This window comes from Cyprinodon tularosa, unplaced genomic scaffold (genome assembly GCF_016077235.1).
Source record: "Cyprinodon tularosa strain WSP-4 unplaced genomic scaffold, ASM1607723v1 ctg481, whole genome shotgun sequence".
Lineage (NCBI taxonomy): Eukaryota > Metazoa > Chordata > Actinopteri > Cyprinodontiformes > Cyprinodontidae > Cyprinodon > Cyprinodon tularosa.
The window spans coordinates 242,037-267,572 of NW_024039209.1; the positions used below are offsets into that span (position 1 = coordinate 242,037).

A 25,536-nucleotide genomic window follows, 5' to 3' on the forward strand; every position below is an offset into this window, starting at 1 on the left:
AAAATGAGCGGCCATAATTACTTTAAGAAATTAAAGTCATTAAGTCGGAAATATTAACAAAACTTTGAAAGTGTCCCCAAGTGCAGTCGCAAAAACCATCAAGTGCTACAAAACAACTGGCTCACATGAGGACCACCCCAGGAAAGAAAGACCCAGAGTCCCCTCTGCTGTGGAGGATAAGTTCATCCGAGTCACCAGCCTCAGAAATCGCAGCTTAACAGCAGCTCGGATTAGAGAGCAGGTCAATGCCACACAGAGATCTAGCAGCAGACACATATCTAAAACAACTGTTAAAAAGAGACTGTGTGAATCAGGCCTTCATGGTAAAATAGCTGCTAGAAAACCACTGCTAAGGACAGGCAACATGCAGAAGAGACTTGCTTTGGTTAAAGAACACAATGAATGGACATTAGACCAGTGGAAATCTGTGCTTTGATCTAATGAGACCAAATTTGAGATCTTTGGTTCCAACCACCGTGTCTTTGTGCGACACAGAAAAGGTGAACGGATGGACTCTACATGCCTGGTTCACACTGTGAAGCATGGAGGAGGAGGTGTGATGGTGTGGGGGTGCTTTGCTGGTGACACTGCATCGTGCAGCATCATGCTATTCCTTCCAGTTTGCGTTTGGTTGGACCATCATTTATTTTTCACCAGGACAATGACCCCAAACACACCTCCAGGCTGTGTAAGGGATATTTGACCAAGCAGGAGAGTGATAGGATGCTGCACCAGATGACCTGGCCTCCACAATCACCACACCTGAACCCAATCGAGATGGTTTATGGCGAGCTGTATCGCATAGTGAAGGCAGAGGGGCCAACAAGTGCTAAGCATCTCTGGGGACTCCTTCAAGACAGCTGGAAGACCACTTCAGATGACTGCATCTGGAAGCTCTGAAAGAGAATGCCAAGAGTGCGCGAAGCACTAATGAAAGCAAACTGGTCAGTCTTGGTGAACAGTATAGATTATCAGTTGTTTCAGATAATTGAACAGTGATTTATGAAACATTCAAAGAGTTTAATATATTTTTATTTTTTTAATCTAACCCTTTGCATGCTTTAAATTAAAATGATGAGTTTTTAACTGATTCAGAATAAAATATTAATTAAAACTAATCAATTCAACTTTGACAAATTAGAGTTGTTGTTTTTTTATACTTGGTTAAAATAACATTTATCAAATAGAAACTTTGATCCTATTTCAACACAACTGAAGCTGGTACCTTTATGTTTAAGTCCTAATTGAAACAGAACTGCAAAGAAAAAAAAAAGAAATGGTTCTAAGGGAACTGTATGTCTGCTTCAGCACACATCATCATTAGAAGTATATTTAGTTTTCAGTACAGAGCTCAGGGCCAGATCTGCAGGGCTAACCGCCTTTGGTGGCTTAGCTCTTTTTTGATTTTTCACAACTTTGAAGAAACAGTTGGGTAAAAAAAAGTTCAAACTTAGAGAACTTTAGTGAAGCTTTGTGGCTTCATCACCATGCAGATCAGAAACATAGAGTAGAAATCGATGTATTTCGCTGCCAGTGAAGCATGGTGGTGGGAGTATCTTGGTTACAGCCTGTTTCACTTTGATGGTGCAACTTCCCATCAGTGATGTAAACTGCAAGCCGTGACACACATGAGCAAATTCTGAAAGAAAAGCTATGACCTTATCAGTGTTCTTACCAGGTTTCCTTTCTGCTGCACCCATATCTTCTTTGCTCTTTGTTAATGAAGCCCACTCCTTTTTCTGTTGTTCTTTTCTCCACATTGGAAGGCGACGTTTATATCTCCCCTTAATATGCAAACTATCAGATTTACCCAGTAAATTACTGGGCCTGCCTGCAAAACATAGCAGTTGATGGATCAGATCCTAAGATGCAGGTCTTTTCCCATCCGTTCCCCCTTTATTGGATTTTAAATTCTTTTAATTTCTGTGTCACTGTTGATGCTCTTTGCAACTTAAATGCTGTGAAAACTAATCAGCTGCTCAATCAGGACCTCAGTTCAGGCTATATTACCTTATCTGCAGTCACCCTAACCATACCCCCCCGTTAATAACTTGAACGAAACTAAACAGATTCAGTACTTTATGTCATCTCTGAAAACAAAGCCAACAAAAGAAGAAAATCAATCTATTTTCTGTGCATTTAAATTGTTTTTTTTTTTTATATTTGACATTATTTTGTGTGCTTTAAGATGAAAACTTCATTTTAGTTTTATGCTTTAGTACGCTGTAGAACCTGTACTTTTTTACTTTTACTTATTTAAAGGGGTTGAGTCGTTACACTGCTTTTTGCAAAGACCTTTTTTTTAACGCAGTTATCTGTACTTTTAATTAAGAAAAGAATATCAGTATGTTTGTCACCTCTGGGTAAACGTTTTCAAAGGCACAACTTCTGCAGCTGTTTCACTCATGCATATTTAGCACCTGATTTCAGCATCACTTTCAAAGTAAGGAGCCGTTGAAATGAAATGTCCTGCTGAGAACCTCAGACGGTTATTTTTATGTGCAGAGGACATTCAATTAATTGATAAGTGCCACTGCTTAAAGGAGAAGTCCAGTCAGCAAGGAACAATCAATGGATCATTATTTATACCTAAAACTAATGCATTTGCGGTTATTTAATGAATTTAGTGTTAGTTAGTAAAAAAAATTAAAACAATAATTTTCTTCATAATCATCGAGTCTAGGAGCGGCCATTTTTGCCCAGATATAGTAACCCCTCCCTCCTGCCATCTTCCAGCAGTGACATCACGGTACAGTAAGCCTAGCGCCATTCTCCCCGCTTTACAAGCAAAATCAATGGGAGCTACTAGACACATCTGCAATCAACAACAATTATTGAAGATTTCCAGAGGACTTCACCATTGAAATTCACCAGAGCTATACTTAAACGTTATAGTTTTACAGTTTTACTACTGTAAAACTATAACTTTTACAGTTGCTTTATTTTGTATCTCTGCTTCGGTCTTCTTGAACCCCAGTGGGTCTCAGCAGATGGCTGCTCACACTGAGCCTGGTTCTGCTGGAGGTTTCTTCCTGTTAAAAGGGAGTTTTTCCTCTCCACTGTCGCAACAAGCATGCTTAGTGTGAGGGATTGTATTTGAGTCAATGATTCGATGCAATCAACTGGTTTCCTTACATAGAAAACTTTGAATTAATTTGACTGGATGATCTGGTCAACTGTAAGTGCCTTGAAATGCATGTGTTGTGAATTGGCACTATAGAAATAAACTGAATTGAATTGAAGAGGGAGGATTTGCAATTGAACTGGCCAGCGAAACACATGTCATATGTAGCCAACATTTCAAAGAAGAATGTTTTCCAGATGACTTGGATAATAGCGCATTGTGACAAACGCCAGATACAGCACTGGGACTTGATCAACAGCCGATACCGCACCGTGACGTCACAAAACGGTAGGTGGCAGTAGTGTTCTTTGACAAACATGGATGCCTCACATTCAAATGAAAATAATTCTGAATTAAAAACACTTATCATTTATTGAACAGTATGTAATAATTTGAGAAGTTTGAATTCTGAATATGACCACACTTCTCCTTTAACGTGCTTGGATTGCTTTTTTTAATTTATGATTATTTTTCATATGAGAGAGTTATAGTTCTGTGCTATATGCATAAATACATTTTAGTTTGGTCTGAGTTAAAAATGATAGTTTCACATCATAACTTCTGAAACCCAGGAGAGAAAAAAAAACTTCAGCATGAAAATCTTTTTTATAGTTGTGCTTGAAAGCTTACAGACCCTTCCATTAAAGACATAAAAATCAGCCGGCAGTTAAATCCATTGAAATTGACAATGTAATAATAAGTGAAAAAGAAAAAAAAAAATGGAAATCATGACATTGATTTTGAACAAGTAAAAACTTCCTGAAGTTGGATGTTGTTGAGCAACACAGTAAGGTGATAATCACTGAAATCAGGTGTTTTCTGTAACGTTCAGGAAATGTTCAGACATCTGCTGCTGTTCATCAGCAAGATACTTTAAGTCGTCGGAACAGTTTGTCTTATAAGATTTGTTAAAAGATTTGGTGTGTAAACTTTACTAATAATGAACACTAGGTGGAGTTAGAGAAAACCAACAGACATCTGTTTCTTTTCTCACATTGTGAGGCAATAAAAAGCAATCAGGGTATTGATTGTTAAGAGTTTGCAAAGCAAAGCTGATGAACTAATCAAGTCTCTGATCTTTATCTCCCACTTTAAGTTTCCAGCTATTGTGTTTTACTTTACTTTAAAAGTAAAGGTGAGGAATTATTTCAAACCTGATTACATTTTTAGAAATCCTCTGAGGGGGAGGAAGTTGATAGATAGCAATAGCACCGTCCTATGAGGGGTGAACTCACTCTTGTGGTTCTGCTCCTCTGTTATAGATTGTACTGATAACTAAACTAGTAAAACTAGAAAAAAATAGACTTCTTTTTTCTTTTTCTGATGTCCTTTTAATTAGGATCAAAGCGGGATATTTGCATGTTTGTTACAGAAGTGTAATCAGGTTAACAACTGATGCAACAAGAACCAGAGAAATAAAAAAAAAGGTCAGATACAGAAATAAAGTAGCTTTGTTTGAGGGGTTTCCACCTCTTTTTAATTTACATTTTCCTTGTTATTAAGTCGGCTCTAAACATGCAGATATTTCCCCGAAAAATGGAGACAAAAAGGTAGAGCTGACCCACTTTTGTTTTTTGTTTTTTTATATAATGGTAACATATCAGAGGTCTACCGCTGATTGAACTCTGAGCATATTCATCTATGCTCTGAAACCTGCACACTTTCTATCTACTAAGAAGGGTAAAGGTCCCAATAAATGGACCTGAAGAATGAAACACCATTAAACATGTTCTGGGAGAAAAATTAAACATAGTGTGTGAGTGTGTGCGTGAATGGCTGAATGACTGAGTGTAGTTTAAAGCACTTTGGTCAAGTCTCCTGACTTGAAAAAAAGCCATTTACCATTTTACCATTTACATAGAAGTGGGGAAAGTCAGAAAGAAGAAGCACATTAAGCAGTGTTGTGTCAAGCCAAATTTGGAGGCATATGACCAGCCCTGAGTGGGATGGGCCCTCTGCACTAACTTAATATATCTTGAGTCAAGCTAGAAACGACATAACCGTTAGTTTCCTCAGTCCTCATTGAGTCACCGAGGAGCAGGCTGTTCTCTCACATCCAGTCCTTAAATATGAAATGAGAGGAGATAATTAAATCATTCTCCCAGGGGCACCGTCTAACCCGCACCGTAGGTGAGTTGTTTTTTGGTTTTCTTTCTACCTATTTAGACACTTTCAGCTTCTTCAATGTCCCACATGTAAAAAAACAAAAACAAAACACACTAACTACATAATCAGCTACAGTAGGTTGGATTAAAAAACAGGCAGGACTTTAGGTGTAGAGGCTGAATTTTGAACAGTGCCAGTCTGCTGAGGGTGTTGTTTGGAGAAGATCCCTTCACAATAGGCTCAGTGTTATCACTCCATGGACTCTGTCACTTAGTCACAAAGACTCTGGGCTTTTCTGTGAGTGCAGTTTTAAAAATACAGAATGCATTTAGCGTTGCAGTGTATTCAAAAGTTTTTCATGTTGTTTATTTTTTTCAGAGCTGTATAGATTTAGTGTGAATCTACAGAAAGAGCTGAAATGTTCGGGTAACCATTGCTGCATACCGTAACAGTTTGTGTGGTTTGGAGGAGCTGCAAAACAGTTTAGCAAACAGCTTCCTTCTGCTTTCTCTTTTGTTTTGAAACACCTATATTTTATACAGTTGTGAAATCAGCCTATGTGCATTTGTGAATTTTCCTGTGTTAACACATGTTTCACAAACAGGGTTACTTGTAGGAAATAGGATTTCAAAAGCAAAGCATCGGCAGCCCTTACAGCGGGTTGTGTGTAGCTGAAATATGTTGGTTTAGGTTGTGGGCTTTTTATCTTAAAGCTTTGAGAAAATCAGTTGATCTTCTCACACAAGGGATGGTGCACATCGTGGGGTTTACTATTGGTGTGGGGGAGTAATCGACTGTTCTAAGATTTAATCACAACGGAGGCAGTTATTGCAAATATTCAGAACTGCTGTAAAGTTTAAAAGCATACTTATGCAGACATGTTTGTGAAAAGATTGATTACTCAGCAAAGGGCTTTGATCTCATACTTAGAAATATAGTAAAATTGAAATTTTCATTAAAAACATGTTGAGAAAATTTAATTTGAAGAAATAACTCATAATTGGCACAATAATTGATTCCCTGCTCTCAGTGCTTTATACAACATTAAAGCTTAACAGCTTAACAGCTTTTTACACATCTTCATTCTAGTTCAGGTCAATCCAATTCTTATCTTTAAATACTTTCTATTGTCAAACAGCTTAATTGTATCTTGACACCTATTTGTTGTCATGGAGAGTATGGATTTTCTTTTGTTTGTACTTGACAGTGCGTTTCTGATATGTTATTCGCTCCCTTAGTATTCTGCAGCATAAACTTCAACCCTCGTTCAGCCTACTGGATGAGCATAATGGGCCTCTGTGTCGTGTCGTAATCATAGAATTTTCTAGAAGTATTGCTAAGTTTAAAAGTAATGCAAAAATATAGAAAATTCGGTCAGCTTGGTATTTAACTCTTCCTGCAGATCACAGTATCGTCTGCAAACAGTATGATCCTCCCCGACTGTAAACCTCTGTACCAGCGAGACTAATTTCCGTCATATGTAGTCAAAAATTGTATGTTGTAATTGACATGGTTTTTCGTTGTGTTTTAGATTGTTTCAGTACTATGGAGGAAAAGGGATCTGGAATCCCCTCTCAGGACGACCCAGTTCCTCGACGCAGCCTGGGCTCCAGCTCAGGTCTACATTATGGCGCTCTTGTAAACAGCGTTTCTTCACTTGCACCGCTGGCAACAGACAATCCAGCCATTTCACCAAGACGTGCCTATGTAGCTATAGCTGTTCTCTGCTATGTCAACCTGCTCAACTACATGGAGCGCTATACGATAGCAGGTAAGATTTTTAGAGGCCATATCACACCTTTGCCAGTTTCTCCCCAAATGCTGCCATTTTGTCCATCCCTGCTAACATTTAGGATTAAAACCAAACATTTTCATAGACAGAAACTCTTATAGTATTTTACAGTTTCATTTCTTCCTGCCACCATTTTATACTAATTTCCTGACACCCTTATAAAGTTTATGTGTTTACTGATGAAGAGGACTCTGATTTCGTGTGTTGCTCATTTTAATTTGTTATAGAGATAAATGTTGGTTCTGGTTCTGACCAAACTGTATATTGTAGAAGATTGTATTATAACTATGGAAAATCACTGAAAATTTGAAACAATCATCAGTTATTAAAAAGATAGAAAACTACGGTGGGTGACCAGTGAAACAATACCACAAATAACTTGTGAAATAATTATTTAAATCATTTTCACTACTTTCTTAAAGCTAGAAATACAGAATTTATTTAATAAATGTATGATTATTTATATGGGCCTTGGTTACATTTATTGATTTCATCTGAAAAGTAAACGTACTTATTTTAAGTTTAAATAAATAATTTCATATTCCTGTGCTGGTGCACACTATAAAATGATTTAAACCGTCACACTTCCATCACAACCAAAGAGGCGGGATGAGGGCCGCCCCATAGAAACTCTGGCGTCTGATTGGCTATTTGTAATTAAGCAAGATAAGACAACTAAAACAATGACTAAGACAGTTATTATTTTCATAGTGTAATTAAAGCTCAAGAACTTCAAATGATTTATTAAATCATAAAATAATTGTATTTACTTCTTAAAATAAAATCATGTATTTAACTGAGGTCTATATAAGTTATCCATCCATCCATCCATCTTCCTCCGCTTATCCGGGGTCGGGTCGCGGGGGCAGCAGCTTAAGAAGGGAGGCCCAGACTTCCCTCTCCCCAGCCACTTCTTCCAGCTCTTCAGGAGGAACCCCAAGGCGTTCCCAGGCCAGCCGAGAAACATAGTCTCTCCAGCGTGTCCTGGGTCTTCCCCGGGGCCTCCCCCCGGTGGGACGTGCCCGGAACACCTCACCAGGGAGGCGTCCAGGAGGCATCCTAAACAGATGCCCAAGCCACCTCAACTGGCTCCTCTCGACGTGGAGGAGCAGCGGCTCTACTCCGAGTCCCTCCCGGATGACCGAGCTTCTATATAAGTTATTATAGATTTATTAATTTATTCCATATTTTAACACCTTAAAATAAATATTTAATAAGTTATATATATCATATTTTGGCGCTCGTTACCCTCCATACAAAAAAGGATGTTGCAAGCGTAGAGGCAAAATGATTCAATCACACAACATCCTTTTGATCCTCTGATATTGTGGCTTTTTATTTTTTTTTATTTAGGCGTTCTTGCAGATATCCAGAAATTCTTCACAATCAACGACAGCACGGCTGGACTGCTGCAAACAGGTATGAGGCAGCATCTCTGGAGAAATTATGACACGCGTGGTTCTTTTTTGTTTATTTTATTTTTAAATATGTGAAAAAAAAGCATAATTGCATGTAAGAGAAAATTAATCACTGCTAGACAAGTACATGCAAATAAGGTCGCATATCTCACCTAAGCTTAATTCCCAGCATTGCTGTATGCCTAAAATGTTGAAAAAGTGGGGGTGCAGCGCATTAGCTTCCCTCAAGCTCCATTAAAGGTACATAGTCATGCTATTTGACATTTTAAAAATGTATGCACTAGGGGTGAGTATTGGCATGGGTGTTGCGATGCGATCCGTTTTACGATACTTGGGTATTAACACAATAATACAATATCACTATAAATTGCAATAATTTTCCCAGTCATCAAATTAAGCGTAGAGGTAGCCCAATGTCCCTCATTGTTTTAGGTAAAATGTTTCGTTTTAGAAAAATCGATACTAGGAACTGAAAGATCGATATTATCTCGGGCAGTCGAAAATCACGATATATCGGCATATCAATTTTTTCCCACATCTATAGTATCCGCCAGTATCTCACTCTGAACGCTTTCAAATTTTTGGGATAAATGATGTCATCCTATTACTATGTAAGATTTGTTATTCTTGTTTTTTAAGCATTTCTTAATTTGTTAGTAGAAATAGCCTTTCTGTATATATTTACCATAACAACACATTGCGACATGGACCATGTTACAGTGCCTGCATACAATTGGTCAAAAAAGTGAGTCTCCAACTCCCAGTGTCGTTGAGAAAAAAAGTCCAAGATTAAGTGTAAAAAAGAGCAAGACAGTGTTTGATTCAAAGAGGGATAAATCTGGTTGTCTCTGCGAACTTGATAGACACACGAGGACATGTCCTTGCTAATAGTGCTAATGGTGTTAGCGAAGCTTTAAGCTTTATCCCCTGAGCCATTGGTTTTCAGTAAGGCATTACAGGCCAATCAGGGATCAGCTATACTGCCAGCAGAGGGCGCTACATCTGTTTATGTCTGCTCATTGCACCCTGTGCTGGGGTTCTATTTAGGCCTAAAAAGGAATTAAAAAAACACTAAAGAGACAATTACTTGGAATTATAGGCTTCGTTTATCATGATTGACTGGATTTAGGTCTTTTTGCTACGGATATATAGCGTGACTGTGTACCTAGGTGTTTCAGAATGTAATTGTAGCAGAAAAAGTCTTTAAAACTACAGTAGAAGCCAAAAATAAAAAAAATAAATCCCCAAAATCAATGAACAGTCAACATCAATGTTTGATGTGACAGGAAGTATCATTTATTCACTGTAAATAAACTCCTAATGTGTCATTCATCCGCAGTTTTCATCTGTAGTTTCTTGCTCCTGGCCCCTCTCTTTGGTTACCTCGGGGACCGCTACAATCGCAAATACATCATGCTGTGTGGCCTGAGTGTGTGGCTCCTGACTGCAGCAGGCAGCTCCTTTGTCAGCAAGTCGGTAAGTGGAAGCTGCTGAGCTCGAAGGCTATGCACTTGACAGAACATGAAGGAGAAATGAGAAGTGGTCAGATGGTGTCACTTCCTCTGACATTTAGGTTCTTTACCGTCGGCTTCTATTTTTACAGTAGAAGTCTGGTTTTTGGTCAACTTTACATCTGCAGGTGTCAGTAGTGTGTGCAGCTAAATTATAGATGGACTGAATTTAGATTTTTGGGATTCAAACCGACAACCATTTTCAGGCTTTATGTAATGAAGAAGATGATTCATAAAAATGCTGGATACATCATCTTTATTTTAAGATAATAAAGATAACGGGAACTGATGTTTGCAGAAGCCATAGATCAGGCTGCAGCTGCTATAACTTCTGTCTGGTCTTCTTAGCAAAATGATACATTTAACAGAGATTAATCTTTATATGTACCTTTGATGAAGTATTTTACTATTTTAAGAAAATTTTATTGGGATTCCATTTAACAGCTCAATGCAAAGGAAAGTAGATGGTTGTGATGTGGAGGGATTTTTTTCTCTCTTTTAAGTGAAAGTCAATAATATGTAGAGTCACTGTTTGCAAGATTAACTTCTCACTGCAATCGCAGCCGCAGTCATTTTGGGTTTTTATGGATGCAGTTTTCTTCCATTATTGTTGCAAACAAGGAACACGCTTTGTGAATAAGAAAAAAAATGCATGAAGGTTTTAAAACCATTCTTTGAAAATACATGTTTTAAAGAATAAGAATAAATAATAAAAATTATTATTATGTTTTTCCCCCCTACATCTCTCTTGTTCAGATTGAGTTTTCTAAATTGAATTCTATCCAGACTGCGATTTACAAATGAGATTGTCTTCACTTTTTCATTAATCCAAAGCGAAGGAGCATTTGTATTGGTCTGCTTGATTCTGGCAACATTTTCATTGGTCATCTTTATTTGTTTGAAAAAATAAAGCAAAAGCTGTAACAAAATGAAAAGTCTCTTTTTAACATTTCCATTTACTTATATTTTTTTTCTTTTTTTTCCCACAGAGTGTGTTTTTTTTTTTTTTTTTTCTGCCAGCACCTGTTTTTAACTCTTGCAACAAATTATCAGTCTGATTTACATTTACATTTAACTAAACCTCTTTAATTCATCAAAACTACCCCCATTATAGCTTTGGCCATATTTTCTGGGCTGTTGTCCTTATAGTTGACTCTGTGACAGTCTCAAACATTTTTCAGCCTCTAGCAGGTTTTCTGTCAAGTTCATCTTAAATTTTCTTTCTATCAATCTTTCCTTAGGACCAGCTTCTAGAGCCCTGCTGTAAAAAATCTCCCTTGTATCCGCTTGTTGTAAAATGCAAACAGGGCTTCCATAGTTTTAACAAAGGCTTTATTTTGTTGCTCTACTTTATGTAGTTGATGACTTCTAACATTCCTGCTGCAGATTCCTCCACAAAATTTCAATTAAATTCAGTTTATTTCTAAAGTGCCAACTCACAACACAAGTAATCTCAAGGCTCTTTACTGTTCACCAGATCATACAGTCGAATTGATTTAAAGTTTTCTATCTAAGGAAAACCAGTTGATTGCATCGACTCATTGACCTGAAGGCAATCCCTCAAACTAAGCATGCTTGTGGCGAGAGGAAAAACTGGAAAGATCTGGATCTCAGTTACTATGAACATCTTGGTTGCTTCTCTGATTATTGTCCTTCCTATGATGAAACTTTTAAAGTTGTAAAATCCAAATAAATGCATTTTACAATTCAGGGTAGTAACTAATTTTATTTTGAACCATCAGAGAAGAGGGAGCTGAACATTTCACAGGCAGTATTTACCTTCACTATTATGCTGCAAAAATGATTTGGAAATAATTCAAAATCTCTTAAATTAAGTGTATTTACCCTTAATTTGAGTAGGTAAATAAGATGTTTTGCCAGTGGAATGAGGATTTTTATTCTTAAAATAAGATAATTAGATAATAAACACTTGAAATAAAACAATCAGATAGTTTTTTCTTATTTTAAATGGAAATTGTCTCATTCCATTGGCAAAGTGTCTCAGTTACCTCCTCAATTCAAGAAAACATGCACTTATTTTAAGAAAAAAATGACTTATCGAGATTTCGACTTTTTTCCATTATATGCATTATTTTGTGCGGATCTACCAGTTTAAATCCAAATAAAATCCCTTGAAGTTTTAGTAATCAAGCTTCGTTAGGTGATATAAAAGCCGTTATGAGTCCAAACAGTGAGAATGTCTGTGGTTCTTAGAATAATGTTTGAAACGCTCCTGTGCTCTCTGACTTGTTTAGCAATTCTGGCTTCTTGTTCTGTTGCGAGCACTCGTCGGCGTTGGAGAGGCCAGCTACTCCACCGTTGCTCCCACCATCATTGGAGATCTTTTCTCAGGGGGTCAGCGGAGCGTCATGATCTGCATCTTCTACATCTTCATACCTGTAGGAAGGTAAGAAGCTCCCTCAGTAGCCTCAGTTGGCTCTTCCACTACAGTTTTATCAATGTATGCAATGATTAGTCGAAGCAATAGCCCTGCACTTCTGTGCTTAGATCACTTTCATAGCTCTAATTTGCTGCACAGAGTTGCATCAGACAGGATATGCTTCTTGGTTTTTACGGTGCACTGCAACCGTCATATTGGAGTTCTTCTTCATTGTGGCTTTTTTTTTTATTTGTTCCAGATTAGTGAAATGCTTAATTTACTAAAAAGCCCCACATTCAAATTCAAATATTTTTGTACATTATTTTGACTGCTTTCCTACATGTATTTACCTAGAGTGACATTAGACACTGTTTCTGAGAAAACTTTAAAAAGTGCAACAGAAGGCCAGCAAGCAAAAAGCTTCCAGGGAGGGCAAGGAACGTTGGTGAATAGTCTGATGCATTTTTTGTAGTTACTAACAAGTAAGATGGAGATATTTTGTGAAGTTCAGATGCAGTGCGCAGAAAGGCATACAGCATAGTAGAGTAAAATGCCTGCAGGCAGGTAAGGAGGATATGGGTTGGATTTTGTTACATCATGTTGCATCTAAAGAAGCTTTTATGAGGGGAAATTTGAAAACAATGCAGTCCATTAATAAAACTTTAAAAAGGTTTTTAATAAAAGAAAAAAGAAAAAAAAAGGGTTTTGAAAGTAACTTTGCTGCAAGGAAAACTGCGGTCAGCAAGAAATAATTAATGGATTATTATTAATACCTAAAACTAATATGTTTGGGGTGATTTAATGAATTTAGCCTTAATCAGTAAAAAAAATTTTAATAATTTTCGTTGCGATCACTCAGTCTGGGAGCGGCCATTTTTGCCCAAATATAGTAACACCTCACTCTTGCCATCTTCCAGCAGTGACGTCACGGTGCGGTAAGCCTAGCGCCATTCTCCCCGCTTTACAAGCAAAATCAATGGGAACTACTAGACACATCTGCAATCAACAACAATTATTGAAGATTTCCAGAGGACTTCACCATTGAGATTCACCAGAGCTACAGTTAAACTGACAATTTCCATGTGCATGGCAGCTGGATGTTGGAATACATCGGGTAAAAGTGAAACAAAAGAGTTATTTCATCTTTCATCTTTATTTGCCATCAAACTTCTGGCCAGAGAAAAAACAGGTCATATGTAGCCAACATTTGGAAGAAGAATGTTTTCAAGATGACTTGGATAATAGCGCATTGTGACAAACACCAGATACAGCACTGGGACTTGATCAACAGCCGATACCGCACCGTGACGTCACAAACCAGTAGGTGGCAGTAGTGTTCTTTGACAAACATGGATGCCTCCAGTAAAGCACATTCAAATGAAAATTACTCTTAGTTAAAAACACTTATGATTTATTGAACAGTATGTAATAATTTCAAATTTAAAGTAATTTCAGAGGTTTGAATTCTAAATATGATAGGACTTTTCCTTTAGTATAAACTCTTTTTTTCTTATAGTTTTATCCATTTAATATTTCCAAATGCAAATTTTTTAAATGTGTTTATTTTTAGAAGGAATTTTATTAATTGCATTCTTTTTAAATTGTCTTTTCTAGATGTTCTCTTCACTTCGAGCCCAAAACAAAGATTCCTTTTGAACAATAAAAATGTTGTTGCTAATAGAAATTTGGCCTTGCCAATCAATCCAGAGGAAAGCCCGCACCTAGAAGTAAAGAGAACGTGATCTGGAAAATACAATCTAAAAAAGAAATGTGTGTGTGTGTGTATGTGTGTATATATATATATATATATATATATATATATATATATATATATATATATATATATACATTTTAAAGTCACTGTCTAGGAAAACAGCAAAGTTGTAATAATTCAGAATTCCTAAAATTCCACCGGTAAAATTTTTACCAGCAGGTGGAGCCTTTGGGACACCAAAAGTTCCAATCGCCACAGCTCTGGAACTATTATAGCTAGAGGTCTGAAATGTTCTGCATTTGTGGTTGACATGATGCAGAACAAATATGATACAATAAAACCTGCCTTTCCTCAAGAATGTCTTTATTACTGCTGTTCAAAAAAGACCTAACATTTCCGAGAATAAAAAAACCAAACTTTGAGTCATGTTTGAACTGATGCAGGTTGGTCTCTAGTCAACCAATTTTAATTTATATATTAGGAAACTAGAGAGTGTAAGCTTTCAAATAATGTATTGCACATGTAATTTGGGCTTACAGTTATTTGCAGTTCTTCAAGTTATTTGCTTTTCCATCTGGGTATGCAAAATAGGCGAGGATTACCCAAAATAAGGTGGATGTTAAGAGGTTAATTTTTTTTAAAACTTTAATTTCTGGATAGCATTTTTCTTAAATTTCCATTTACAATATGTGTGTTTGACTTGCAAAATAATGGAACAAAACTCACTCCGTAGAGAGAAACTAGTGGAAGTGGTGATGAGTTATTACTACAGAAAAGAGGAACATGCAAACGCTTCAAGTTTTGTTTCCGATTCTACTTGAACTGAATGAAAAGAGTTGCTCCCATTCAGTTTAATTTGGTTTTTTTTGTATGGCTCCAATTCACAACACTTTACCTTGTCTGATTGCATTAAGTCTGTCTTGCAGCAGTCCCTCATACCAAATATGCATGTAGTGAAAGTGGGAAGAAAAAACCTCCTTGTATTTTTACCAAAAGCAAAGATCATGATGATGAGGCGCCTGTGGTTCCTTAAACAGAGGGAGCTCAAAGTTTTGAGGGACATGTAAGAGTCTGACAGAGCTAAAGGCGAGAAAAGCAGAAATACTTTGAAAATAGTACAAAATTAGGATTATACGTTTTAGGGAAGTTGAAGTTGAATGTTGAAAAAGAAGACCTAGTAGATATGGTTAAGTATTTGGATTGTGAAGACTGCACTGCTGAGTTACATAACAGCTGAAGGGTCGTGTTTGATATTGTTCTCTGTTTAGAATAAAATTTGTTCAGTGATATTCTATTCTTGTTTGAAACTTTTAAAATTTAGTTTTAACAGTAGAAAATAAAACACAACATAGAGCTGCTGGAATTATGGCACAAACCGAAGCGTGAAAAGCTTAAATAAAATAAATAAACTTGGCTTTATCTAAAAAAAATATGTGAATAATAATTGGTATAAAATGTTGTTTTGTTAAAAGTAAGAATCTTCAATAAGACAAAAATAAAAAACATTTTTCCACCCGGTGTATTTAAACCCTGAGAAACATTAAAACCCTTTGGGGGAAAAATCCCAGTCTAAGTTATAACTCCTGTTTTTCTGGGTTGTTAGTCCATAGAAGTGAAGATTAAAGCGGCTTTCATTCATCAGGAAGAAAGGTTTCTCCATCCTTCTCTGATTGGCTAAAAGCAGCCTCTCTGTTTAAAAATGAAAACAGAGTTTTCAGTCTTTATACTAATTTGACCCTTTTATATGTTTGTCTTGTTTTATTTAACTCTATTTCTCGTAAAGTTCAACCTGTTTCTAAGCTGTTGACATTGTTTCCTTGTTTTCAGCGGTCTTGGATACATCACAGGGGCAGGGAGTGCTAATCTCACAGGGGACTGGCGCTGGGCTCTCAGGGTATAACTTTCCCTACAATTCAAAACCACTGATCTGCAGCATTTATAAACACTGAGGTTTTCTACAGGTGTGTAGAAATAAATGAGGCTTTTTCCCTGCTTTTATCAGATCACTCCCATCATGGGTGTAGTGGGACTCATCCTGATGGTGTTCCTTTGTCCTAACCCACCCAGAGGGGCCGCAGAAACCCACGGAGATGGAGTGACGGGTCACAGCTCCTACAAGGAGGATGTAAAGTATCTTCTGAAGAAGTACGATGTTAAAAAGAGAGAAAAAAATAAACTTTTTGGACTTTTTTCTGGAATTTTTATCTTATTTCTGATGTTTCTCTGATCTCAGTAAAAGTTATGTGTGGTCGTCACTCGGAGTGACGGCTCTGGCCTTCCTCACCGGGGCCTTGGCTTTCTGGTTGCCCACCTTCCTGGCCAGGGCTCACATGACCAAGGGTGTTGAACGTTCATGCACCGGCGACACCTGCGACTCCACAGACAGGTTTCATCTCCAGCCTTGACCTGCATTTGTCTTAAAGTTAAAAAAATCAACATTAGTTTCAATAATTGCTGCCTTTCTCCTCCACAGTTATATATTTGGTGCTGTGACGGTGGCGACGGGCATTCTGGGAGGAGCTCTGGGCACCACCTTGTCCAGACATTTTAGGGATAAGTTCTCACATGCTGACCCGCTCATCTGTGCAGTGGGCATGCTCGGATCAGTCCCCTGCCTCTTCATCACCATTTTTGTTGCATCCTCGAGCGTTCCCGCTGCTTACGTGAGACACTGCATTAAATTATCAAGTTTCTAATATTTTAATAGAGGAATTTAGCTCTTAACTAGCCATTCAAAATTTCTTTAAAACAAACCGTCATGTGGTTTCTTCTTAAAATGCATAAAAGGCAGAAACTTTTTTTTTCATGATTTCTTCGAACATGTCTTTAAATGTAGCCCAGTTTCCAAATTAGTTCCATTAAATCTAGAGAAATAAAACAAGGAATGTATTAGCAGGCGGGAGATTTACCAATATGCAATACTAGGCAGTTGCCTAGGGCCCCGAGTTCCTGGGGGCCCCATAAAACTCTGTTTACAAGTATGGTATTTACAAGTATTAAAAATCCTTTCGCTAAAATGCACAAACAATGAGAAGAGCAGTGTTGCCAAATTACTGGTAGCACTTTTTTTGCTTTATTTAGCGACTTTTCAGACCCCTCTAGCACTTTTATTTATTTATTAAAAAAAGCTCCTAGCGTCAAATGTAACAACTTTTTTCTACTACTGGAGACTCTGGCTACAACATCTAAAAGCAGTGAACTCTGCTCTCCAGAGCAAGTAGATTTATAACCACGCTTCCTGCTCTCCTCTATATTGTCTGCTGTCAAGATTTATGCAGCTATTATTTGATGAAAATGAAAAATGGAGAACAGAGAAGCAGTGAAAAGGAGGACTGGGTTATTTAGTTTGGCCGTCGTCCTTTTGGAAACGCAGAAAGGAGCAATCAGCTAAGTGAGCTTAGTGCTTGGAAAAAATCTTTCATTCCTTTTTGTATACAGCATGAAAAGTCAGCTGAGCATAAAACATAGAGAGGAGAACAACTTGAAAAGGAAGAAGAAGAGAGGGAGAAATGGTAGCAAAAAATAATGTATGTCTATTCTATTAAAATTTCTGTATCTGCATAATGGGTCTCTTTGCCTGTTTTTGCCTAGGGACCCAAATTTGCTAAATCCACCCCTGTCTATTAGATTAACATTTTCTTCATTCATTGAAAAAATAAAAAGTGACTTAATCACCTTTTTTATTTTACCATCACTTTATCATATTTTTTTCCCCCATCATCTATAACTTGAATGTTTTCGTTTCAGGTATTTATTTTCTTTGGTGAGTTGTTGCTGTCCCTGAACTGGGCTGTCCTGGCTGACATCTTACTGGTGAGGTCAAACTGGGATCATTTCTGATGAATTATGAAGCATTCTGCTGGTTCTCGGTTTAATTAGCCATTTTACTCGATTTCTTCAGTATGTTGTCGTACCAACCAGAAGGGCAACAGCCGAGGCTCTACAGATCACCTTTGGTCATCTCCTTGGTGACGCTGGGAGTCCCTACCTGTTAGGAGTGGTGAGAAATCCTTTTCTTTAGTTTTTTTTTGCCCTTTGCAGCCTTTGTGGGTTTTTGCTTCTTGTCTTTAACTCTCCTTTCCATTTCCCCAGATATCCGACGCCATACGCTCATCTAATCCTAAAACCCATGACTGGAACTTCCGCAGCCTGATGTACAGCCTCCTTGTTTGTCCATTCGTTGGGATCTTAGGAGGAGTATTTTTTCTCATCACCACCATGTATATTACTGAAGACAGGAAAGCAGTCCAGCGACTTGTTGAAGGTAAGTCACGACTGACCACTCCCACATTAAGATTTTTCACCATGCTCCAGGGTGAGGGCCTTCCTGAAGGCTTCTATTCAAGGCTCACACTGGCTCTCTTACTAATTCTCCATAACTGCAGACATAACTAAATACTTTAGTGGCAACTCGGTTGTCTGCAAGCTCAGAGGTAGAGAATGCCCCAGCTGCTGAGGACATTGCTGACCTATGACCTTATTCTTTCCATTGACTGAAAGCTGCAACAAAAAGTACAACTAATTGTGCCACAACCATCCGCGTCTCGTCATGTTACAGCCACCGCCTTGTCTGTGTTCTGTCTGGATTTACATATTCCTGATGTGGAGGGAACATTACAGATCTGAAAAGTGTGGCATGAATTTAAATACTGAAAAATCAGTCCATCCAATTCATCTCAGAGGTTATTTAGTGAGTAGATAGTTATCATGTGTGGTATTTATAAATCCAGAGAACAACCAGCGTCATAAATATTCAACATAAATTTTAGTGCATATTGTGAGTGCTGTTAGAACACATTCATGACACTGATAAAACTAAAATATTTAATAAGAAACTCACTTTAGCAATTAGCATGAAGCTGCTTTGCTAATGTTACTAGAACTCGTCTGCCTGACTGTGTGTTTCCTGGACGGGGCTGCCTTTTACAGTTGCCTTTTGTATGTCTGCTTCTGTCTCTTTGAACCCCAGTTGGCCTCAGCAGATAGTTCCAGTTCTGCTGGAGGTTTCTTCCTGTTAAAAGGGAGTTTTTTCCTCTCCACTGTCGCTACAAGCATGCTTATTGTGAGGGATTGCCTTTGAATCAATGAGTCGATGCAATTAACTGGTTTTCCTTAGACAGAAATCTTTGAAAGAATTTGACTGCATGATCTGGTGAACTGTAATGTGCCTTGAGATGACATGTTGTGAATTGGTGCTATATAAATAAACTGAATTGAATTAATAGTGATGTTATTAGATCAGCTGAGGCTTTAAAGTGTGTGTCAAGTAGTGGATGGGGTGTTTCTGCAAAGTAACTATCAAGGCTTACTTCATTTAGGGTAGGGGCCAAAACCTACGACTTACGAAGCCTCGCTATTCCGCCATACCATGTGACCACTTCGCCTGCAAAATTCGTCAAACATTTAAACAGCCTCAGTATTCAGTCAAGATGTAGGAGTTTGTAGGAGAGCTGAGGTCAGTTGGATAGAGTTTGAATAGATTCTAAGAATAGATTGGTTGCAAAAACAAACAGTCTAGTTGGTTAAAATAATTTTGGTCAGATTTAACAATATAACGGTCATAATCTGAGCAAGCCACTGGTTACAGTTGTATTAGTATTTAGTAGTACTGCTTTCAAAGCAACTGTTACTACTGTAAGTGGTGTCAGCTGTAAGACAGCCTTCCAATCAAATGGCTGTTGGTACAAGTCCTGCTGTAAGCTTTTAAAAGTTGCTATAATGCTTAATACTTTTTGCCGATGTGACCAATTTGCATTGGTTTGCCCTTTTACCAATATACATTGGGTAAATAAACTGCCAAATAGGTTGTTTTAACCAAAAGATTGGTTGAACATAGCTTCCAACCCAATTAAAACCAAAAACTGTGGAGAAACCATTATTTTTGAATAGAAATGACTAACATCATTCATTTTACTCATCCTTGCCCAGTTTGCTGTCTGTCTACTTGAGTTTATTTAACTAAAATGAGAGAAAAACAGTGTACCTTAAAAGATTGTTCTCTTCTATGACATTTTTATGCACGAGTAAGGTACAAAATATTTTATTATAAACACCAATCATGAACAATTTTCAAAGGAACTTAAAAAGTAAAATAACAACAAAAACAATTGCAAAACTATCACAGACTATATTACTAACTATAGTTATGCGCTCCACCACTAGGTGGTGACATGAAGCTTCATGAACTGTGGGCATCATGGAAGCAATTTGCCCAAATGCTTCAATGCCTCATGAAGCTTCATCTCACCATCACTTGTTTGTAGCAAAAACAGTGCTTTCGCAAGAGGCGGGATTTCGTAAAGAAAGTAGCCAAAGTTTACTTTCTCAGGTTGGTTTCACCTTCAAAGTGAGAAAAGTTTACATGAATTTACAGAAACGGATCAACGAGCGAGTAGGAGAGGACCTTGGGAGAATAAAAAGCAATAGAGCGCAGAGAAGGAGCATGGAGTTAATGCATGTGGATCTTATAAAAACACTTTAGTTTCAGTCTTTGTGTTAGACGGCATGCTATGATCCGCCCTCGCTGCATTCCGATACTCTGGATTGTTTCAAGTCTCCTTCCTGTGGAGGGAGTAGAGGTGCTGACATGTTTGATCAAAAAAACCCATGCATGATAAAGTTCTTAATAAACTGGGTTTCTGTGAAGTGATTAACCTTTCCTTTCTGTGTTATCACATCCAAACACTCTGTTGTGCTGAAACTGGAGTCAAACCTCCTTAAAGCGTCCCTTTAGGAAGAGTTTCACTCACTCACTCGTTTCCCCCACAACCCCTGCTAACACAGTAGATGGCTTCTTTTGTGCCATAACACCTATTTCTCCTTCTTTACAGTTGTGCTACACACAGAGATGCACTTATTGTTCTCACATGCGGGTAAAGTTGGAGCTTTTAACAGTTGTAGACAGATAAAGGCAGCATTTAAAAAATAATGAGAAGGACCACAAAAAAAGTGGAATTTGAGCATTAAGACCTGCAGTGGGAACAAAGCTTAATATACTGCCTGAGTTACAATAACAGGGTTTCAATGAAAATGTGCCCGTTTATTAAAGAGATCCAGGTAAAGTTGAGGCCTACTCAGGAAGCTGAATCGAAATACATGCCACACTTTTTTTAGGTTTCCTACGTACCCGAGGGTACGTAGAAAACACCGGACCTGTCCTTGAAAATGGGCAAAAAGAAGGATGCATATGTCGGCCGCATAACAAGGAGTCTCCCAACCCGAACAGGCCTTAGCGCTGCGCTATGACCTCATCGGCCTACGAATCGTGCCTTCGGAGGATCCAGCCCCTGAATTTGAACACAGCATAGATGAAGGCTGTAGCTTGAGTGAAGGGCTGCTACAGACCACAGCTTATTCCTCTCATGACATCATAAAGGGCTTTTCAGTCCATTTTGAGCACAACTTAGCTAAGCATTGGAGAAATGCAGTGATAGCACTGAAATCATTTTCTTTCATTAGTGAACGTCATACACAGGCTTCAGGACACATATAACTGTTAAATGTTTGTTTGAATTTTGCATAATGTTGGACCTTTAAGAATGGTGAACCATGCAGACCTGCATTAATATGCTGCTGACTTCAGGTTCTGAAAAAATCGTCCCCTAGAGCTTTAATAAATATTTTTTAAGGATTTGGTTTGAGGCTTTGAAACAAAGCTTTTGAGTTGATTTGAAAATCCCTTTGAAGGAAAAAGCCTGATGAGATCATTGCTGATGCATTTTTCCTTTGCGTCAGAAGCAAGGCTCAAGCAATTAATCGGATTAATCGTGATTAATCAATTATTGAAATAATCGTCAACTAATTTAATAATTGGTTAATCGTTAAATGGAGTATAGAGACTGTAAAACATGCCTTGAGCTGAGGGAGCAACCCACTTAGAGCAGTAAACATTTTAAAGACTGTCAGTAAGCTCTGTCCAGAACTCCTCAAGTGGAAAAGTTTTAGTTTCCCCTGGTTTAATTTCATTAAAAAATCTTCTTTAAGGAATTTTTTGCTGTCCAATTAATAAAAAAAATATTGATAGATTAATCGATTCGCAAAATAATCATTAGTTGCAGCCCTAAATTAATGTTAACTAAAACTAATGAAATATCGAAAATTATTTTTTTTAAATATTTTTTTAAGGCCTAACTGAAAAGAAAATTGAGAGTGAATGTACTCAGTTTTCATTTATTTCTTTATGGTAATGCATTAATGTGAGGTTATTGGTTGCTGTTTATGCTTTTTTTATTGCTGTACCACATTACGCCAGTAGATGGCAGAAATGGCAGTTAGGTCAATTGTGTTGTTGTCTGTCCTTGTCTGGGATTTTAATGCTGTTATTTGAATTTTTTTTAGTCTTGCCTCTGGAATGTATGACTGAAAGGTATAAAACCTAAACTGAAATTACACACGTTAAAAAGTTAAAACTAAGCTAAACTAGCTAATAGATAATAAAAAACATATCAAAATTAAAATGAGGTTAGAAACCAGAACTCAAGATTAAATGAAAATAAAAGCCAGTGACAGTTTCTAAGCTGTTTAAACGTTGGTCGCACTGAGAAATGCAGTGAAATCTGAGGCTGTAATAGAGTTGTAACTTTGATCATCAATGCTGTATCACAAACTTCCTGGAGATGTAACCCCCGCTACATTTATTGTTTATTTGATATTTTTTTTATTTCCTGACTCATAGGGTAGTGTTAAATATGTTGACATCCAAATTTGTTCATTTCTCAGAACAAGTTAAATAGAGGAGAAGCAAAATTATTACAACAGGTCAGTTTTCAAAGAAAAATGTATATAAAGGTACCAAGGAAACGTTGCTCAACACCAGTTTCAACATTGCATAAAAGTTTTTTTTAAGCAAATTCTAGAAGAGAAGTGAGGCTTCGCTGAAATGTTGCAACTCATCCTAGATGTGCATCTCTAAACCGGGCCCGCCTGTGGAGCTGGTTGACAAGTTTTTTTGTATCTCTGCTTCTGTCTCCTTGAACCCCAGTCGGCCTCAGCAGATGGCCGCTCACACTGAGCCTGGTTCTGCTGGAGGTTTCATCCTGTTAAAAGGGAGTTTTTCCTCTCCACTGTTGCTACAAGCATGCTGGGTGTGAGGGATTGCCTAGGAGTCAATAAGTCGATGCAATCAACTGGTTTTTCTTGTATAGAAAACTTTGAATCAATTTGACAGTATGATCTGGTGAACTGTAAAGTGCTTTCAGATGAAACGTTTTGTGAATTGCCGCTATCTAAATAAACTGAATTGAATTAAACAACAAAAAAAGAAAAATGGTTTAAACTGGATTGTTTTTGTGTTTTCAGAAGATCTACACTCACAGCAGGGGCCCACAACCGATTCCTCCATGGAGCTGAGCGACAAGAGGACTGTTTAAAACCAAACCACTGAGGAGAGATTATTAGACTGTAACCAAGCAAACACTGATGAGGAGAGGTGCCGTTAAATGTTAATCAGTGCCACTCTTTCATTAACACGCTGCTCAAAGGAGCAACTGATCAAGTAAAGGCAAGAAACAGGTTCTTATTCTTCATTGTGTGGGGATACGACCCAATTACTTCAACAATGTAAAAAAAAAAGGTCCAATTAAGAACCTAGTGCCAACTTCCCACAGCAATACCTCACCATGGAAAGACTGATGCGCTCAGATCTAATCAGCCCAACATTACCTCCCATTTTGAGGCCGCCCAGGATACTGGAAAAAAAAGTAATTATTTTGATGTAAATACTGTTTTTTGTTTTAAGAAATTAATAAAAAAAAACTCTTTAAACTTTGAAGTGCTTTGTTTTTCTCCACGTTTAAGTTTGATGGATTAAGTTTTGATAAAAATCAACTTAAACAGTATTAAAGAAAAATTACACATTTTCTAAGTAACTGCATCTACTGGGCATGAAAATCCCCCCAGAAGTCATAAACTGCATCAGTAATCCTCTCATGCAACCAATTCAAAGCAAATTAGTCCACAGATAAAGTTAAGGATAAATTCATTGAATGCCTTTAGAGTCATCTATTAACTGATCTGTGTAAATTACATTAACTATGCATGTGATCAAACTAACATGCATAGTTTATCTGGATTTTGTCTCATTCTTCAAACTCGAAACTATTCTTCCTCCTAACTTTGGTGTTTGTAGTGACTTCTAAGACTTCAGCTTTGGCCTCATCAGATCAGACTAGATTCTCCTCCAATTGGACTGGCTTATCCAACAGCAAACTGCAAACAGGATCCATCAAGTATTTCCTCAGCAGAGGAGTCCTGGCAGTGAACTGCTTTACTTCTCTTTAACATGTTATTTCCAGGTCATCCAGAAGCTTCTTTGCTCTTAGACTACCCCTACTGCTATTAGCACTACTTTGGAGTGAATTTTGTCCCATTACTTTTACAAGCAAAGAACACATTTTGTAAATAGACATTTGTAAAAAAAAAAAAAAATTCAATTTGGAATTTACCTTAAAAATACTCATATATAGATGTTAGATGTTATTTATGTATTTATTTATTTTTTTCTAGTTGTTTTTATTCATCTGATTCAGGTCACATGCAATTGGGTTTTTAAAATTAAGTTTCAAATTCTTCATGTCCTTTGCAGCTATAATGGGACAAAATCCACCCCAAATAAAATTACTACAACTCTAAGAAATCTTTTAACAGAAATCTGTTAAAAGGGAGTTTTTCCTCTCCACTGTCACTATATGCATGATTAGTGTGAGGGATTGTCTCTGAATCAATGAGTCAATGCAAAAAAACTGGTTTTCCCTAGAGAGACAACTTTGAATCAGTTTGGCTGTATGATCTGGTTGAAATGTAAAGCGCCTTGAGATGACGTGTTGTGAATTGGTGGTATAGATAAATAAAGTGAATTGCATTTAACTTTGGTCATAATTAAATAATTCCAAAGTATAAAAATCTAATTAATGCAACGATGAATAAAAATTATTTAATGAGCTGAGCTTTTTCCATTTTAATGCTCTGGAAACTGTATTGCAGTGATAACACGCTGCTGAAAAATACAACAACAAAAAAATCTGTATTTGCCTCAAATTAAAGGTGTTGCGATCTATCTAAAAAGAAAGATAATTTATTTTATTTGTAAGAGTGACAGGACCCGGGTTACTCTAGATAATAAAAACTGTCAAAAAAAAAAAAACTCAGCTGGAAAGGAGAAACATTCCTGTTAACCCAAAATGAAAAACTGTGAAATAAGGGGAAAACTGAAACTGCATTGTGTGTTTTATCAAACTAAATATGAAGATGTATACCTTTTTATTGAATCTTGTAATGATATTTTACTGTACATAATTTCATTAATTGAAATACTCTGACATTTTGAATCCTGTGCAAAAATGTTTACCCCAAAATTAACCGAAATTAAAAGTCCAAAACAATCATAACTTTGCAAAGGAAAGCAGAAAGCTTCAAATTCTCCACAGTAATTATTGCAGAAGATCACATACTGTCACATATTGAAGCTGTGTATACTGTCTATTAAAAGAGCCAG

General features: G+C 37.2%; 1 protein-coding gene across 1 annotated transcript; it reads left to right on the forward strand.

Annotated features, from left to right (window-relative positions):
• Positions 1 to 5,097: 5,097 nt before the first annotated feature.
• Positions 5,098 to 23,811, forward strand: spns3 (spinster homolog 3 (Drosophila)). The gene is made up of 13 exons (XM_038302085.1): positions 5,098 to 5,254; positions 6,762 to 7,001; positions 8,376 to 8,441; positions 9,780 to 9,916; positions 12,207 to 12,358; positions 15,873 to 15,939; positions 16,048 to 16,190; positions 16,279 to 16,431; positions 16,519 to 16,708; positions 17,793 to 17,858; positions 17,947 to 18,045; positions 18,138 to 18,309; positions 23,343 to 23,811. The coding sequence occupies exons 2-13, from the start codon at positions 6,776 to 6,778 to the stop codon at positions 23,411 to 23,413; spliced, it is 1,542 nt and encodes a 513-aa protein (XP_038158013.1). The 5' UTR covers positions 5,098 to 5,254; positions 6,762 to 6,775; the 3' UTR covers positions 23,414 to 23,811.
• The last annotated feature ends 1,725 nt before the right edge of the window (positions 23,812 to 25,536 follow it).